We start from the raw sequence: 16273 nt of genomic DNA, 5'->3' as shown, positions 1-16273 counted from the left end.
TGAATAGAAGGTGGAAAAAAGTGTCTTTGGACAGAAGGAAAGTTTTTATTTTCGCTGATTCACCACAGTGCTCACTGGTTTACTGATATAACACTGACAAAGCGGGACGATTGTGACAATTGGCAATATTCGGCACGTTTTCGCTGAAAAACAATCAAGCGGCTTATCAATGAGATTGAGGTCTAATGTCTTTAAGTGGCGTCTTAACTGATTTGGCTTCAGACTCTCCGCTATAATCATTTTTAGACTCAGTAAACAGTGGTCTTTCCTCATTTCCCACTGTATTAAAAGTCAAAGCCAAAAGGCAAACGGCCCGAAAAAAAGCGCATTCTCGGTGGCCGAGGGAGAACCGTAGGTGAGTGCGGTGGTCGTGACGATCCCAAGCCGAAAACGGCACTTCTCAGCCGGACACGTGAGAACCGGAGAAGACAGTGGGTCGCTGCGTGAGTCCAGCTCTGCATGAGTCTCTTCCGTGTGCTCTTGCTTACTTCAAAAATACTGCACGCACTATGAAAATGAGAGCACCACTGCCACCCACGGAGTGGATGTGCAAGTACACTTTATTCTAGTACAGCAAAAAAAAAAAAAAAAAAAAAAAAGCATGTTCCCCGAGGTCACTCGCGCCACCCCTGGCATCGCTCGGCGCGCCCCGCCATTTGAGAAGTACTGGATTAATGGAGCACACAAATAAGGTCCTGATGCAGTAATTGCTTACGTCGTTATGTGAATATGCAGAAATATACAGAAATGTGACATTTTTTGGCCACTTTAAATGTAATCTCGATACATTTGTATGTCATAGTGACATCGAAAGCGCAAAGAACATCCTGTCTGTCATGCGGGGAGCTGGAATCCAGCCGGGTCCTGACACATTTGTGTGTTTGTTGAATGGCTATGCTGAGAAGGGAGACATGGACAGTCTGAAGAAGGTTTGTGACTTTATTAGATTACGCATTCAATGCTCAAATGTTTTTATCAATAATTACGCCCATACCACGTCAGACGCTGGAGGAGGCGGAGACCGCTGACTGCAACCTGATGGACAGAGACATCATGAACGTTATCTCTACGCTGGCCAAGGCCGGGCATAAGCAACACATCCCTGAAATGGTGGAACGCTTGAGGCATGACAGGGGCTACATTCCAGGTGCGCTTGTATATGCAACACCCCCGTCTTTCATTTACTTCAGTGCTTCTCAATTATTTTCTGCTGCGCCCCACTCCCCATGAAGACGTTAATGTTTTGCGCGCCCCCCAAATCTCTGCCGGCACTGCAAATAGAATCATTATTATTATAAGTAGAGATGTCCGACGACGATCGATCGGGTCCAATCACATCATTTTCAAAGTATCGGAATAGGCAAAAAAATATCGGCCATGCCTTTTATAAATATATGTATATATTTTTTAATTAAATCGTTTTCTAATTGTATTTAACGTTACGGACATAATATGTTACACTCATCCCGAGTCTTTAGTGTAGACTTAAGGTAGGGTTATCAAATTTATCCCGATAACGGCGGTAATTAATTTAAAAAAAAATGTATCACGTTAAAATATTTAACGCAATTAATGCATGCGTTGCACGACCCACTCACGCATTGTCGCACTCAATCTGTAATGGCGCCGTTTTACCTATATAGAGAGATAAAAGCCAGTGTAAAATGAGTAGAGTGAATTTTGGCAGGCTTTGGAGCCTATTTTTAATTGGGTAAAGCCTAACAATCCCTCTTCCTTTGATTAGAAATATAATGGGAAGCAAGGTAGCAATTGATCTTTATCTTAGCACCTTATGCTATTTCCCAACGCAATTGGTAGCACTACGCACTGTCATGGTTCCACTTCCCATCATGCATTTGGGCATGCCTACAGTATCATTTACTGAAAGCTCAACAAATACACTAGATGGCATGTTTAGTAACAACATACAAAGTCACAAGTCTTTCTATCCGTGGATCCCTCTCACAGACAGAATGTTAATAATGTAAATGCCATCTTGAGGATTTATTGTCATAATAAACAAATACAGTACTTATGTACTGTATGTTGAATGTATATATTCGTCCGAGTTTTATTAATTTTTTTCTTAATGCATAGCCAAAATGTATATGATCGGGAAAAATTATCGGGAATGATTGGAATTGAATTGGGAGCAAAAAAAAGCAATCGGATTGGGAAATATCGGGATCGGCAGATACTCAAACTAAAATGATCGGGATCGGATCGGGAGCAAAAAAACATGATCGGAACAACCCTAATTATAAGTACACTTCTGCATTACATTGTCTTTTTTAATATTAAAGGGGAAAAAAGAAATATAGACCAACTTACAATAAAGTATAACTTTATAAACATTATTTTGTTTGTAGCAGAAAATACAAAGTGCATTAATTATCCTGAATTAAAAAAAAAAAAAAAACGGTAAATAAAAATGAAGGCTGGAATTTTCACGGCTGCATTTTATCGCTGCGTGCATATGAGACACCAGTTCCTTACACAGATGTTTATTAGTCATCAACACGTCGTAGAATTATAGTTCAGGTATACAAAATAAAGAAACACATCTATATTAAACACTGTAAACAACAGTGCTACATCGAGGCTAATGGTGAAAAAAGACAACCTACTTTAGCCAGCTATAAAACATTGGCAGTCTTCTCCAAAATGCAAACTTGCAGTTAAAAGGTGACACTTCAAACATAAAAAAATCGCTGGTTAAGAGCATTTGCAAATTAAAAAAATGAAGAAAAAAAAATCTATTACTGACACCACATGCAATGACGAAAAGTGCACTATTTTTCGTAGTGTAAAGCTTACGGTTAGCGTTTTACTTCCGGCGAACATTTCAAAATAAAAGCACTTCATGTTAAGCATATAAATAAAGATTTCTGGAGTTAATCTTGCACACTTCAGAATTCAGATTCTACACTAAGAATAGCTTTAAATGACACCCTTTATGAAAAATGAATAATTATTTTAATACTATTATATATTGTTGTGTACTATAATATTTATGCGAGATGTTTTTTTAAAGAATTGTCGATTAATTAAAGAGGCGTTGCAATGCTTTTGAAAGTGTTTGCATTTAATTTTATTGATTTGGGTGGATGCACTGCACTTTAGTGGCAACAGTGTATATGATTTAACTCATTTCACATGGCTGAATCTAGCTGCTTTCTGTTAAGACAGACATACAGTAAGTTTTTTTTTTTTTTTTTGAGCTAAAGTTTTTTTCATGCATTCGTAATTTATTTAGCAGTTTTTTTGTGGGAAAATTTGTTTGAACCATTTGTTGGGAGCATTGTTAAAAAAAAAAAACCCAAAAAAACCTAGCATTTTATAGCATTTAAGCTAGCGGACTTTTGCTATGTAAGTTAGCCAGTTGTTTTTTTTTACACTTAGATCCTCATTTATTTATTTTATACCATTTTAAGCTCAGCTCAGGTATTTTATATTTTTATGTTCCTTATCAGATTATTCGATTATTTGAACTAACTAGTTCATCGATTAATCGACTACTAAAATAGTCGATAGCTGCAGCCCTAATTGTTTTGAATCAAGTTGGAAAGGCGAAGTCAGTGTTCTGAATCTTTGCATTCATTCTTTTGTCCTAGTAAATGCTATCAGCATTTGACCTCATTGTTTATTTGTGATTTATTTAGGGCTGCAGCTATCGAATATTTTAGTAATCGACTGAAAATTCTATCGATTAATCGAGTAATCGATAAAACAAATATATTTTTAGGTGAAGAGCAATTATAAATATACTATATTTCATCTAATCTTGAACCATTTTCAGTCAATCAATGTCTTTATTTTCGATGTATATTGTTGAAAACAGCCAACAATTGCATCTCAGATGTAACTAGAATAAAAGACTAATTCACTGCTTTCACTCAAAAAACCTTTAGATCTTATTAAAAAAAAAAAAAAAATTATACATAAAAATGCCGTTACGCTTGATAACACACATCACTTAAACTCATCTACATCACTACAAACATCACTAAAATTGATAGTTAGCATTATTGAGTTTTTATTTTACACCCTCATCACTCCACAACGCTGTTATGTTAAAGCCTGTATGTAAGACACGTTAGCCACGCATCGAAAGTGGTCATAATGAATAGAAACTTACTTACTTACTTGAGCTAGTGATAGTAACGTTAATCTTATTTATTAGCGCTTAGCGCTCTTTATTAGCGCTTAGCGCTCTACTGCTTTTAGATGGCGGCTGTTTACTAACGCTGCCCAGACTTGGCCGAGTCTGTCAAATTGCATCTAGTTCAACACACGTGATCCAGACGCTACCTGCTACCAACGTAGCATCGTGCGGGCTAGCATTTAGCAACGTCGGCGGCGTTTGTAGCGGCTGTTTTTTGTTTTTGTTTTGTTTTTTTTGCTTCTTCCTCTACGTACGTGACATCAGCGCGTTGTCCCGCATTAAAAGTAGTCCGAGCAAAATGTGATGCTTAGAGCTGTCAAAATAAACGATTACTCGAGGTGAATAAAATTACTCGGATCAGCTTTTAAACTCGAGTTAATCGAGTTGCTCGAGTATTCGTTTCAGCTCTAGATTTATTATTGTTATATAAGTTATTAGATTCTTCGACTAATCGTTAAAAAAAGTCTGCTGACTAATCGGGAGAAAAATAGTTATTTTGGACAGCCCTACTTTTCTCGCGCCCCACTATTTGAGAAGTACTGATTTAGTTGCTTGGCAAAAGTCCTGTTAGTGACTGACAGTAAATGGTTGACTAATGCTCTCCTTGCAGGTGCGATGAACTTGTGTCTGAGCCTAATCACTCAGGGCCACGATGACACGAGTTTCCTCATCCTGAAATCGTTTCCCAGCTTTATTTCAGACGACTTGAATGCTGACTCTGCTAACCTGGGAAATTTCTTTCTGCGACATTGCATCAACATGAACACGGTACCGCACGTTACTAAGTCATGGGCAGTGTTGTTAATCTTACTTTTAAAAAGTAATTAATTACAGTTACAAATTACTTCTCCCAAAAAGTAATTGCATTAGTACTCAGTTACCTGAATGTATGAGTAATTAGTTACTTGGCAAAGTAACTGGTGATAATTTTCATGTTTTTTTTTTTTTTTTTCCTAAAAAAAAAAAAACAGGTCACACAATCTGAAGTTTAAAGGGTTTTTGGGACATTTGGCCCTAGTCCAATTCTTTACCCTAAACTTAACTACACACAGGGGTATTGCGGATATTGCGATTAGAAAATCCCAGTAGATCAACAGTTTCTGAAATACTCAGACCTTCTGGCACCAACAACCATGCCACGTTCAAAGTCACTCAAATCACCTTTCTTCCGCATACTGATGCTCGGTTTGAACTGCAGGAGATTGTCTTAAACCATGTCTACATGCCTAAATGCACGGAGTTGCCGCCATGTGATTGGCTGATTAGAAATTAAGTGTTAACGAGCAGTTGGACAGGTGTACCTAATAAAGTGGCCGGTGATTGTTCTTTATTATATACAGTGCCTTGCAAAAGTATTCGGCCCCCTTGAACCTTGCAACCTTTCGCCACATTTCAGGCTTCAAACATAAAGATATAAAATTTTAATTTTTTGTCAAGAATCAACAACAAGTGGGACACAATCGTGAAGTGGAACAACATTTATTGGATAATTTAAACTTTTTTAACAAATAAAAAACTGAAAAGTGGGGCGTGCAATAATATTCGGCCCCTTTACTTTCAGTGCAGCAAACTCACTCCAGAAGTTCAGTGAGGATCTCTGAATGATCCAATGTTGTCCTAAATGACCGATGATGATAAATAGAATCCAAATGTGTGTAATCAAGTCTCCGTATAAATGCACCTGCTCTGTGATAGTCTCAGGGTTCTGTTTAAAGTGCAGAGAGCATTATGAAAACCAAGGAACACACCATGCAGGTCCGAGATACTGTTGTGGAGAAGTTTAAAGCCGGATTTGGATACAAAAAGATTTCCCAAGCTTTAAACATCTCAAGGAGCACTGTGCAAGCCATCATATTGAAATGGAAGGAGCATCAGACCACTGCAAATCTTCCAAGACCCGGTCGTTCTTCCAAACTTTCTTCTCAAACAAGAAGAAAACTGATCAGAGATGCAGCCAAGAGGCCCATGATCACTCTGGATGAACTGCAGACATCTACAGCTGAGGTGGGAGAGTCTGTCCATAGGACAACAATCAGTCGTACACTGCACAAATCTGGCCTTTATGGAAGAGTGGCAAGAAGAAAGCCATTTCTCAGAGATATCCATAAAAAGTCTCGTTTAAAGTTTGCCACAAGCCACCTGGGAGACACACCAAACATGTGGAAGAAGGTGCTCTGGTCAGATGAAACCAAAATTGAACTTTTTGGCCACAATGCAAAACGATGTGTTTGGCGTAAAAGCAACACAGCTCATCACCCTTAACACACCATCTCCACTGTCAAACATGGTGGTGGCAGCATCATGGTTTGGGCCTGCTTTTCTTCAGCAGGGACAGGGAAGATGGTTAAAATTGACGGGAAGATGGATGCAGCCAAATACAGGAACATTCTGGAAGAAAACCTGTTGGTATCTGCACAAGACCTGAGACTGGGACGGAGATTTATCTTCCAAAAGGACAATGATCCAAAACATAAAGCCAAATCTACAATGGAATGGTTAAAAAATAAACGTATCCAGGTGTTAGAATGGCCAAGTCAAAGTCCAGACCTGAATCCAATCGAGAATCTGTGGAAAGAGCTGAAGACTGCTGTTCGCAAACACTCTCCATCCAACCTCACTGAGCTCGAGCTGTTTTGCAAGGAAGAATGGGCACGAATGTCAGTCTCTCGATGTGCAAAACTGATAGAAACATACCCCTAGCGACTTGCAGCTGTAATTGGAGCAAAAGGTGGCGCTACAAAGTATTAACGCAAGGGGGCCGAATAATATTGCACGCCCCACTTTTCAGTTTTTTATTTGTTAAAAAAGTTTAAATTATCCAATAAATTTTGTTCCACTTCACGATTGTGTCCCACTTGTTGTTGATTCTTGACAAAAAATTAAAATGTTATATCTTTATGTTTGAAGCCTGAAATGTGGCGAAAGGTCGCAAGGTTCAAGGGGGCCGAATACTTTTGCAAGGCACTGTATATATATATATCTTACCTAAAAATCCCATTACGCTTGATAACACACATCACATAAAAGTTAGGTGTTTTTCCCCACGTGTTTCAATTGAATTTCCATTTGTGTCAAGCCATTTTTAAGTTCTAGTTAAGTTTTAAATTAGTCTAATCTGTAAGTCCTGATAGAATTGTGAGTTTTTGCATGTTCAAAATAAATGTATTGTAACATATCAGGTTATAGTATGGCAGGGATATTTGCATGCGTTCCTGAATGCACCGCGTGACGCTCAGGGATGAGGGAGGTGCGGGAGAGCGAGAGACATGCCTTTCTGTTGTTGTTGTCATTTCACAAGCTCCCCAAAAAATAAATAATTGCAACCTAACGAAGCGGGTGACTCTTTGTCAACGTTACAGTATGACACCTGCTGTATTGGAGCACATTAGGGACCAGTGCTACTTCGTGTTTTATCCAGCAGTGACTACTGAGCTAAAATTGACAGTTAGCTTGATCATATTTTCATTTTACACAATCATCGCTCTACAACGCTATGTTTTCACAGATTAAATAAAACCCGTATGTAAGACACGTTAGCCATGCGCAGGGGTAATGTTACGTGAGCGAGTAACGTTAATCTTATTAGCGCTGTGAAGTGTACTGCTTTAAGATGGCGGCTGTTTACTAACACCGTTGACTCTGTCATTTCGCATCTAGTTGAACATACATGTGATATCTATGAGACGCATCAGATGCTTCCTGCTACTGCGGGCTAGTTTTTAGCAACATCGGCGTAGTCTGTAGCGGCTGTCGGCTGCAGAAAGGTATTTTATATTTTTTTATTGCTTCTACCTCCACGCACGTGACATCAGCGCGTTGTCCCGCATTAAAAGTAGTCCGGGCAAAACGTGATGCTTAGAGCTGGTAAAATTAAACGATTACTCGAGGTGAATAAAATTACTCGGAGCAGTTTTTAAACTCGAGTTGCTCGAGTATTCGTTTCAGCTCTAATTTAAACAACTGACTATCTGGCTCTTTCAAAAATCGTGTTGATGATAGATATCAAAAAAGAGTATAGTTTCCTGAATTTTTTGTGACAGGGTAAAAAACTGACCAGCAAATTAGCCCAAATCTAATTCAAAAACAGGTTTTCAAGACAAATAGGCAAAGCCAAATTGAGAAGCTTTATTTTCTAAACTCTCAAATGTGGGTGAAGTATGGCCTCAAAATTGAGGTGGTTTTCCTTTCAACAATGTTTTCAATCAACTGCAATGGGAATGGACACTGCAGCAATTGTTTACTAAATCCAAGCTTTTTAGTGACTTATTTTCTGTTTCTCCAGCCACTGGAGAAGATCAGCCACTACTGTAAAGAGCTACGGGACGCCAACTTGCACACATCGCCGCTCATTTTTGCTCTGTTGTGTGCTCTGGAGGCAAAGAAGACTGGTACGCCATGCATTACATGATATGTTGCTGGATATAACGTGCAATGATAATATGATCGAAACTTTGTTTTTGAAGATTTGTCTTTAAATCTGATGAGGAAGCTCAAAGAAGAAAATTTACCCATCAGACCCCACTATTTCTGGCCTCTGCTGACTCAACACATCAAGGACAAGAACGAAGCTGGTACGCACACATGCATACACATACACATGCATTTATATGGGAAGGAGGACATCAATCCAGTGAAGAAAATAAGTATTTGAAAACCCTGTGATTTTGCAAGTTCTCCCACTTCAAAACGATGGGCGGGTTTGAAATTTTCATGTTAGGTGCTCGTCCAATGTGACGGGGAAAAATAGAATCCAAAAATCACAGTGTATGATTTTTAAAAAAAACTATTTGTATTGTACTGCTGCAAATAAATATTTGAACACCTGAGAAAATCAATGTCAACATTTGGTACAGTAACCTTTGATTACAATTAGGGATATCCCGATCCAGGTTTTTGCACTTCCGATCCGATACCGATACTGGCCGATACCGATACCGACCTATCTGAGCATGTGTTAAAGTTTAAAGTTATTTAGCCTCCTTACTTAGTTGTCAGACTCTTGTTGAAAAAGGTTTTAGTACTCGATAACAACTAGCCAGCTGAATTAGGTGAGTTTGAATAACACCCAACTAGGCCTGAACGATATTGGGAAAAACTATTGCTGCGATTTTTTTTGGGTTTACGATATATTGCGATCTTATATTGCGATATTAAAAAAAAATTATATATATTTTTTTCAAGATATTTTCACAAGATGACTTAAATAGCTGTTTGGAAAGACTTTAGATCACCACAGTGTACAGTCATCCCTTGTTTTTCGCGGTTAATGGGGACCAGAACCCGCCGCGATAAGTGAAAAACCGCAAAGTAGCCCACCCCCCCATTTAAATTTTTTTTTTTGTGTGTGTGTTTTTTGTGCCCAATGTATTTATTCAGATTTAGCATTGGAAAGAGATACATACAGGTTGACCCCCAAAAAAAGTTTACACTCAGTTGACTGCTTGTTTAAAAGCCATTGAAACATATCTAAATAGGTTGTCATGCTTAAGTGATTCATTAAGGTCACTCAGTGCAGCTGGTAATCTCTCGTCTCTACAATTCCTGTGCTTCTGCTGAAAATGAAGAAAACTTTAGCTGTACCTGAATTGCTGCGTGCCGGTCTGACACCTACTGAGATTGCAGCAAATCTGAGAATATCCAGATGTGCAGTCTACAAAGTTAAAAAGAAGCTGAAAGATATTGGAACAGCCTCACGAAAACCTGGGTCTGGAAGTGCCGATCTGTGCGGACCAAAAAGTTGATTGACAAGGTGATATGTGGCCACCCCAGAGTCCATATGTCAATCCCCTGGATTATAGCATATGGGCAACTGTGGAGGACAGTGCCTGTAAGAAGCCACAAACTTCTGTGGCAGCCTTGGAGAGGTCCATTGTTAGATCTTGGGAAAAGATGACAGCATCCTACATAAAGAAGCGTTCCGCAGGCGCCTGGAGGCTGTTGTGACACTTAAGGGAGGACACATTGAAAAATAGTGTACTGTACATGTTCTTTACAATAATGTATAATTTGTGATTCAATTCTAATTCTAAGCTGAATAAACATGGCATTTAAGTTGTATTATGGCAGTGTAAACTTTTTTTTGGGTCACGGTGTATAAGAAATGCCCCCCCCCCCCAAAGTGATTTAAAAAATTTATATAAATAAATGGTTTTTAAGCACTTCAAATTTCATAATTATGATAAGTTTTAAACATAACTGTCCAACCAAATCATTTTTGAACAAGAATAAAGTACTGTATCAGATAAATGCTTGGCTTTATTAAATGCTTCTGTTTATCTACTTTAGCTGTGACCATTGAAGTGACATGTAGAAATTTCAAACTCGTCATGATCACTTCTGTCATTTAAATGTCTCCAACGTCCCCACAGTACACACATTCATTCCAGCGCGGCTTCCTTTCAACCGTTTAACAAGTTAAACGATGATTGACAGATGCCCGTGTGACGTCTGCTTCTTTGGCCAGATCATAGCCATTGTTGTGCCGCAGTGACTGAGAGGATCAAAAGGCTGGGAGAGGGAGGGTAGGAGGCTGTGCGCAGACCAGAAAGTGAGGCGTATGTGGATCAAAAAAAAGAAAAACTATCGCACGTGCTTGCGATGGGACTATTGCGCACACGCACATCGCGATGGCGATGTTTAAACGATATATCGTTCAGGCTTACACCCAACGGTTGGTAACGAGAAACTGACCTGTTTATTCAGTGACAAACACAAAACATTATAAATAACAAACAGAAATGGCATAGTCAGTCAGTAAAACGTGCAAATAATATTGTTAACTGTCTTAAAAAAGCAAAACACACCAACAACCTCAGTGGAAAACCCACAAATCCCCCAAGCTATTAGATGAATTTAATGTTTCGTGCATTAGTTACAAAAATTGTATAAAAAGCCTCTCAGGTTAAAATAAACGACTATTTCAGTATCAAGTTAACATTTTAAAAGAGTAAATAAAATACTCGAGTCCCCATTCTGTATCAGCAGCTTTAAACTACATTCAATTCATTTAATTTTGCGAATCAACTGTTAAAGTTGTTAAAATTGCTCCCGTTATTCCATAATTTCCCTTCTGTCTACTTTCGACATGTGAAAGTTTTAAAACTGTTTTGAAGATAGATTCAAGTCAAGATTTTGCCGATTTAGGAGTATTTTAGATAAAAAGTTAATTAGGTTCGCTTGGAAGGTTCACAACAGCCTACTAGGAAAGTCTTCTGCTTTAAGATGGCGGCTGTTTACTAACGCATCTGGTTTTCAGTACTTCAATGTTGCTAACGCAGTCGAGTCTGTCGTTTTGCATCTAGTTCTATATACATATGATATCTATTATCTCCAGTAAAACGACGTTGACGTAGTTTGTAGCGGCTGTCAGTAGCAGTCAGGTATTCTTGTGTTTTTTATCCAGCGGCATGAGTTGAGCTAAAGCCGTGAGTTGAGCATTGGCATTATCCGGGTCTATGACAAGCATTATGTTTACTTTCGGGACGCAATGCGGTCAGTTTCTCATTGCGTCCCGAAGACTGCGCTGTGTATTAGTTCCACTTTACTAGACATATTTCAATAATCGGTATTTGGATGTTTGTGAATCGTTCTCGAATCTTCCATGGCCGAATCGCGTGCGTCTTTACTCACGTGAGATAATGGCTCGTCATCTAGAATGAATTCTTTGGCAATGACTCTTGTTATTCCCTGGGCTTTGTGACTGTCAAGTGCCAGTTTGTCACGCATAGCAAAAGTTTCTGCCAGTGTTAGTTGCGTAGGACCTTTCTTTTTGTCTTCGGTTTTCTTAACATACTCCTTATATTGTTTGTGGTGGTATTTCACTAAATGCTTGATTAGGTTGGTTGTATTAAAACTTCTTACAGCTTTACCACTACTCTTGACTTTATTGTGGCATATGTTGCACTCTGCCTCTTCGTCTTTGTCGTCCTTTAAGGTGAAATGATCCCACACAGCTGACATTTTTACCGATAAAGTCTCTCGGTAAATTGGGAGACGGTAATGTAAATGTAGTGTGTTGAAGGTGTGCCGTAAAATGCGGACCGGATTTTGGGGAAACCGAAGCAAAAACTGGAATGGATTATGTAAATCGATGCGCTGGAAAACCCGGCCCGGACTTAAAAAAAAAAAAAAAAAAAAAAAAAAAAAAACTGGATCTGAAGTCTGGATCTGAATTTTCCCCATGTTCCGATCCGATACCGATGCGCATTTTTTTGCCCATATCGGCGTCCGATCCGATCCAAATATCGGATCGGGACATCTCTAATTACAATTAGAGGTCAAATTTTCCTGTAGCTTTTCACCAGGTTTACACATACTGCAGCAGGTATTTTGCTTATCTGCTCCACACAGATCTTCTTTAGATCAATCATGTTTCTGGACTCTTACTGAGAAACAGAGTTTGTGCTTCCTCCAAAGATTTTCTATTGGGTTTAGGTCTGGTCTGGTCTCCAGAACCCTGATATTCTTTTTACAAAGCCACTCCTTGGTTATTCTGGTTGTCTGCTTCGGGCTATTGTGATTTGGAAGACCCAGTCACTACCCGTTTTCAATGCTATAACTGAGGGAAGGGGGTTATTCCCCAAAATCTCACAATAAATGGCTCTGGTCATCTTTTCCTTAATACAGTGCAATCATCCAGTCCTATGTGCAGAAAAACACCCCCAACGCATGATGCTACCACCCTCATGCTTCACAGTAGGGATGGTGTTCTTGGGATGGTACTAGAGCTGTCCCGACTAGTTGACGTCATCGATGACGTAAATGGGTCGACGGGCAAAACATACCGTCGACGGATAATGACGGGTTAAAAAAATTACATGCAGATAAAGTTAAGAATGGCGGGCGCTCGCGATGCAAGCGGTTGTTACCGGCACCCCCAAGGAGGCCGCTGTTATTATCAATGTGACCGGCATTGTCAGATTGAGCGGAGAGAAAGAAAGTGGGCGGGCGAGAGAGAGGGAGGGAACAAGATCCGTGAGAGTTGGAAAAGTGCGCGGGCATTGCGGAGTTAAGTGGCTGCATCCATCACGTTTTTGTTTTGGTCAATAAAAGTATCCATAAAAAGCCATCCGACGCCTCTCGGTGTTTTTATGCACGCCGCCGCCTTCCTGAGGGGGAAATCGGACGAACCGACGACAACGAGTCAAGTGAATCGCCAGTTCACTCCTCACTGCGGCGAGCAGTTGAAAACACCGCCAATTACCAAGAAGGGCAAAATTGGTAACAGCATGATGCATAAAAAAAAAAGCATGATGTTTCCACCCCCATACTTCACAGTGGGTATGGTGTTCTTTGGATGCAATTCAGTATTCTTTCTCCTCCAAACACCTGAGAACCTGTGTTTCTACCAAAAAGTTCTATTTTGGTTTCATATGACCATAATACATTCTCCCAGTCCTCGTCTGGATCATCCAAATGCTCTCTAGCGAACCGCAGACGGGCCTGAACGTGTACTTTCTCCAGCAGGGGACATGTCTGGCAGTGCAGGATTTCAGTCCCTGGCGTCGGCGGGGACGCATTGTGTTACTGATAGTAGCCTTTGTTACTGTGGTCCCAGCTCTGTGTAGGTCATTCACTAGGTCCCCCCCGTGTGGTTCTGGGATTTTTGATCACCGTTTTGTTATCATTTTGACGCCACGGGGTGAGATCTTGCATGGAGCCCCAGATCGAGGGAGATTATCAGTGGTCTTGTATGCCTTCCATTTTCTAATAATTGCTCCCACAGTTGATTTCTTTACACCAAACGTTTTACCTATTGCAGATTCAGTCTTCCCAGTCTGGTGCAGGTCTACAATTTTGTCTCTTGTGTCCTTGGACAGCTCTTTGGTCTTGGCCATAGTGGAGTTTGGAGTGTGACTGACTGAGGTTGTGGACAGGTGTCTTTTATACCGATAATGAGTTAAAACAGGTGCCATTAATACAGGTAACGAGTGGAGCCTCGTTAGACCTCGTTGACAGCCAGAAATCTTGCTTGTTTGTAGGTGACCAAATACTTATTTTCCACTCTAATTTGGAAATGTTTAAAAATCAAACAATGTGATTTTCTGTTTTCTTTTTTTTTCCACATTCTGTCTCTCATGGTTGAGGTTTACCCATGTTGACAATTACAGGCCTCTCTAATCTTTTCAAGTAGGAGAACTAGCACAATTGGTGATTGACGAAATACTTATTTGCCCCACTGTAAATTTTTTGATTTTCCAACCTCTTTATCAACTGTTTACCACCACCTACAGGATGCAGATATCTGTGGCATCAGTCACCTAAGCATCGCTGTTGCATCTGCATACATATGTTCTAACATTACCGCTCTCCTGTTTGTCTGATCTTTGGCATCATCTTGTGGCATCTTAGGACATTTTTGCATGGATCCACTACTACCGTTCACATGCATTTTATCGTCCTTATTCTAGGAAAACGCTATTACTAGGTTTGAACTTTTAGAAGTGAGGTACAGTATTGTCTGATTGTACTAGTTAAGTATGGGCTGCCGTGAGACCCTAACAAAGACGAAAATGGGCAGTATCCTGCCAACCATCTGTAAGTCCCATATGAAAAGGAAGCATTTTGTGTTATTTTTGCAATGTAGAGGGAAGGATTACGAGGGGTATTTTGTAGCAGGAAGAGCTTTTAAAAGGAGCGTTTCACCTCAAATATTAATGCCCACTGCCAACTGGGACGGATTTCACCGGACTGGGGCAACCAAGGGCGAAGAGGTTTGATCCCCGCGTGAGAGCGCTTGAGCGAGAGGAGATGAACCAAACACGTGCACTCTCTTGAGGGTTCTGCGAAGAGATCCCAAAGTTGTTGAAGGAGGTCCCAACTTCCCTATCCCAATGAAGAATAATTTTGGCTTTGAAGAAATGTTGTTGAATGTAAATGTTGAATTTTCTAATTCTACTTTACCACCGGCTACAGGGATGCAGATCCCTGTTGCTTCTGTATGAAATTACCATCATAGATGCATTTCCACTCAAAGAGACATAATTAAAAAAAAAAAAAATCCAGAAATCACATTGTTTGATTTTTTTTTTTTTTTTAATTATTTGTATTTTACTAGTTACAGTTACGAATTGTCAGTCGACATATCACAAATGTTATGAAAATATTTTATAAAGGTTAAAAAGTTAGCTAGTGCTGCTTTAAAGTCAAAGCCAAACACTACATACGCTTTGTCATATTTCCTTGTCTTAGGTCTTCATATCTCCAGTGGTCTTTTCTGTCTGCTCTTGTTTGGTTGAACAATACTGCGCACACTCTAAAAATGAGAGTGGCACTGCCAGTCATTGAGTGGATGTGCAATTACACTTTATTCTAGTATGGCAAAAAATTGTTCAAGCCTTTTATTGTTTTAATATTGATGATTTTGGCAAACAAGTCAAGAAAAACAAAAAAACCCTATCTCAAAAAATTTGCATATCATGAAAAGGTATTCTAAAAAAGCTACTAACCTAATCATCTGAATCAACGAATTAACTCAAAACCCCTGCGAAAGATTCCAGAGGCTTTTAAAAACTCCCAGCCTGGTTCATTACTCAAAACCGCAATCATGGGCAAGACTGCCGACCTGACTGCTGTCCAGAAGGCCATCATTGACACCCTCAAGCAAGAGGCTAAGACACAGAAAGAAATTTTCTGGGCGAATAGGCTGTTCCCAGAGTGCTGTATCAAGGCGCCTTAGTGGGAAGTCTGTGGGAAGGAAAAAGTGTGGCAGTAAATGCTGTACAATCAGATGAGGGGACCGCACCCTGTGAAAGATCGTGGAGAAGGGCCGATTCCAGACCTTGGGGGAGCTGCAGAAACAGTGGACTGAGTCTGTAATAGAAACATCCAGAGCCACCGTGCACAGGCGTGTGCTGGAAATGGGCTACAGGTGCCGCATTCCCCAGGTCAAGCCACTTTTGAACCTGAAACGGCGGCAGAAGCGCCTGACCTGGGCGACAGAGAAGCAGCACTGGACTGTTTCTCAGTGGTCCAAAGTACTTGTTTCAGATGAAAGCAAATTTTGCACGTCATTCGGAAATCAAGAGTTTGGAGGAAGACTGGGGAGAAGGAAATGCCAAAATACCTGAAGTCCAGTGTCAAGTACCCACAGTCAGCGATGGTCTGGAG

General features: G+C 39.9%; 1 protein-coding gene across 1 annotated transcript in view; it reads left to right on the top strand.

The window, feature by feature from the left end:
* The window catches only part of lrpprc (leucine-rich pentatricopeptide repeat containing), a 206875-nt gene that overhangs the window by 14905 nt on the left and 175697 nt on the right, over nucleotides 1-16273 (top strand). The window contains exons 7-11 of the mRNA XM_057849140.1: nucleotides 803-929; nucleotides 1003-1147; nucleotides 4776-4933; nucleotides 8448-8553; nucleotides 8629-8736. Of these exons, the coding sequence (XP_057705123.1) occupies nucleotides 803-929; nucleotides 1003-1147; nucleotides 4776-4933; nucleotides 8448-8553; nucleotides 8629-8736 (644 nt within the window). The remainder of the gene's footprint in view (nucleotides 1-802; nucleotides 930-1002; nucleotides 1148-4775; nucleotides 4934-8447; nucleotides 8554-8628; nucleotides 8737-16273) is intronic.

This window comes from Corythoichthys intestinalis, chromosome 10 (genome assembly GCF_030265065.1).
Source record: "Corythoichthys intestinalis isolate RoL2023-P3 chromosome 10, ASM3026506v1, whole genome shotgun sequence".
In the NCBI taxonomy this organism is placed as follows: domain Eukaryota; kingdom Metazoa; phylum Chordata; class Actinopteri; order Syngnathiformes; family Syngnathidae; genus Corythoichthys; species Corythoichthys intestinalis.
Note: the sequence above shows the minus strand (reverse complement) of the source record. Positions and strands in the feature narration are given on the sequence as shown.